At 52.9% G+C, this 2,728-nt stretch overlaps 1 protein-coding gene across 1 annotated transcript; it reads right to left on the reverse strand.

The window, feature by feature from the left end:
* Positions 1-324: 324 nt before the first annotated feature.
* Positions 325-1,093, reverse strand: LOC132808627 (zinc finger protein 3-like; the record flags this gene model as incomplete). Its single annotated transcript, XM_060822186.1, has 1 exon — positions 325-1,093. A coding segment is annotated over exon 1 (693 nt), but the record flags the coding sequence as incomplete, so codon positions are not given.
* Positions 1,094-2,728: the final 1,635 nt, after the last annotated feature.

Genomic DNA, 2,728 nt, shown 5'->3' on the forward strand with positions numbered 1-2,728 from the left:
CAGACTGCTGTGGGTCTGGAGTCACGTGTAGGCCAAACCGGGTAAAGGATGCAGCTGGAACGACTGAGTGAATCCTCTCCCACAATGGCGGTTCCCTTCCCTAACAAGGGAGAGAGTAAATCAGATGGGGGCTTTCCCCCCTGCACCACCCCTCCCTGAAACAGTCTCATTGTTAGATTCCAAACTCCACATTTCTGACCGAATACCAATTCTGCCATCTGTCGTGGCGGGATTCGAACCCGGGAATCTCCGGAACTGGGTTGATAGTCCAATCGATAATAGGACTCGGCCGTAACTTCTTCAATCCCCCTGCGATGGCACGTGAACTCGCTGGTGGCTCCGCAGTTGGGAGGAGCGGGTGAAGCCCTGCCCGCACTGAGAGCAGGTGTACGGTCTCTCCCCGGTGTGGATCCGCTGATGCTTCATCAGGGAGGAGATGTCGGTAAAGGCCTTCCCGCACTCGGGGCAGGTAAAGGGTCTCTCCCCGGTGTGGATCCGCTGGTGGCTCCGCAAGGCAGAGACGCGGGTAAAGGCCTTCCCACACTCGGGGCAGCTGAAGGGACTTTCCCCCGTGTGGACGCGCCGATGGCTCCGCAGGGCGATGGAATACCTGAAGGCCTTCCCACACTCGGGGCAGCTGAACAGCCTTTCCCCTGTGTGGAAACGCCGGTGGGTCCGCAGCGTGGAGGAATACCTAAAGGCCTTCCCACACTCAGGGCAGGTGAACAGCCTCTCTCCCGTGTTGGCATGCTGGTGGCTCAGCAGGGTGGAGGAAGTGCTGAAGGCCTTCCCGCACTCTGGGCAGCTGAAGGGCCTTTCCCCCGTGTGGCCCCGCTGGTGGGCTAGCAGGTGGGAGGAATGTCTGAAGGCCTTCCCGCAGTCGGTGCAGGGGAATGGCCTCTCCCCGGTGTGACTGCGCCGATGAGTCTCCAGGGCAGACAGAAAACGGAAGCCTTTCCCACAGTCGCCACACTTCCACAGTTCCTCCACAGGACGGGATTCCTCAGGTTTCTCCATGGCTACAGCTTCAGCTGCACAGGAACACGTGTAGAGCCCCTCCCTGCCGTGAAATCCCCTTCCCAGGCCTTATAAATGTTTCAGGCTCCAAGCACACAATGCGCTGTAACAGTGAGGTCTCCTGTCCAGTCCCACTGATGCTGAAAACATCCCCAAACTGGAACCAAAAAGCGTTGATTCCTCTCACAGGAATCACAGTCAAAAATCGTTGCTGTCTCGATGGATTGAGTGACTGTCAGACATTGACATCAAAGTGAGGACTGCTGACGCTGGAGAGTCAGTCGAAAAATGTGGCGCTGGAAAAGTACAGCAGGTCAGGCAGCATCCGAGGAACAGGAGATTCAATGTTTCAGGCATTAGCCCTTCATCCATTGATTTTGAAACTTCAGTCTTCCGATTTTCAAATACTCTGCAAAAAGAGATAGAAATTCAGAACAAGCAACTCTACTTTCTGTGGAATATTCTTTTGTTGTTCCACAAAATTGAAAGCACCATCCCACTCTCCTTTCCCCTCTGTTCTCACTCCGCTCTAACTCATTCTCCTGAAGGTGCTGATTCAGGGTCTTACAGGGGCAGAAAAGCAAAAACATCAAGACTGACATCTCTCTGAATTTTGGATACCTCCACCTGAAAGTTAGCATCTTTCACAACATTGGGATCCTGCTGAGAGTGAGCAGGTCTGATTTCGGGAAGCAAAAAGATAGTGTCAATTCAGAGTGAACCTGCAATGCAGCTTCTTGAGGAAGGACCAGACACAAAATGGTTAACGACCCCGAGAAGGTGGGAGCAAAATGAGACATCAAGGCATTAACACCAATACACTTCAGTCAAACTCTTCTGCTTCCAGTGAGGAGAAAGGGAGGACTTCAGGGCTCTTCAGGGCTCACGCCTGAAACGTTGATTCTCCTGGTGTTGGATGCTGCCTGACCTGCTATGCTTTTCCAGCAGCACTCTGAGTAAACTCTGGTTTCCAGCATCTGCAGTCCTCCCTTTTGCCTAGGTCGAACCCTCTACCTGTCTACACCTATGCCCACTTCACCACCCAGCACACCCTTTATCTACATCACCCCCTACACCCATCCCCAATCCTGAAGCAGGGTTACACCCGAAACATTGACTTCTCCACCTCCTGGTGCTGCCTGGCTTGCTGTGTTCTTCCAACCTCCTGCCTGTCTATTTTGCCAATTAAGACACAGTCCTGGAGCGACGCTTCCAGAGTCTGTCCCCACCCCGACACACTCCCTTTCCTTTTAGTTGCTGCAAGTCAACAACTGAACCCCAGAATGAAAATTAAATTGAAAAGGTGGCAAGAGAAGAGAGTGCCGTACTCACAAATAATGGACAGAGGAATTTGCAGTCTGGGATAAAGCTCAACCTTCATTCAGACACGAGCAGCAGCTTCAGAACCTCATGGTCCAACTTCCGCATTCAGACAATGGGGTGACTCTGATTGGCAGGAGTACCAACGTCCTTCCGGTCCTCCAGAGGTTCCTATTGGGTAATCAAGAAAAGGTCCCGCCCTTTTTAAACGCACAGTGACGGGCATGCCCAAATGTTTGCTGACACCGACAAACATGCGCACTGCGTTGCTGACACCGGCAAACATGTGCAGTATGCTCTTTGGGATTTTAAGTGTCCAAATGGCAACAGGGAAAAAAGAGGGAGAGCCACAATTCCCCCCCCCCCCCCCCCCCCCCATATTTCGACATTT

Source organism: Hemiscyllium ocellatum, assembly GCF_020745735.1.
Source record: "Hemiscyllium ocellatum isolate sHemOce1 chromosome 27 unlocalized genomic scaffold, sHemOce1.pat.X.cur. SUPER_27_unloc_8, whole genome shotgun sequence".
Classification (NCBI taxonomy): domain Eukaryota; kingdom Metazoa; phylum Chordata; class Chondrichthyes; order Orectolobiformes; family Hemiscylliidae; genus Hemiscyllium; species Hemiscyllium ocellatum.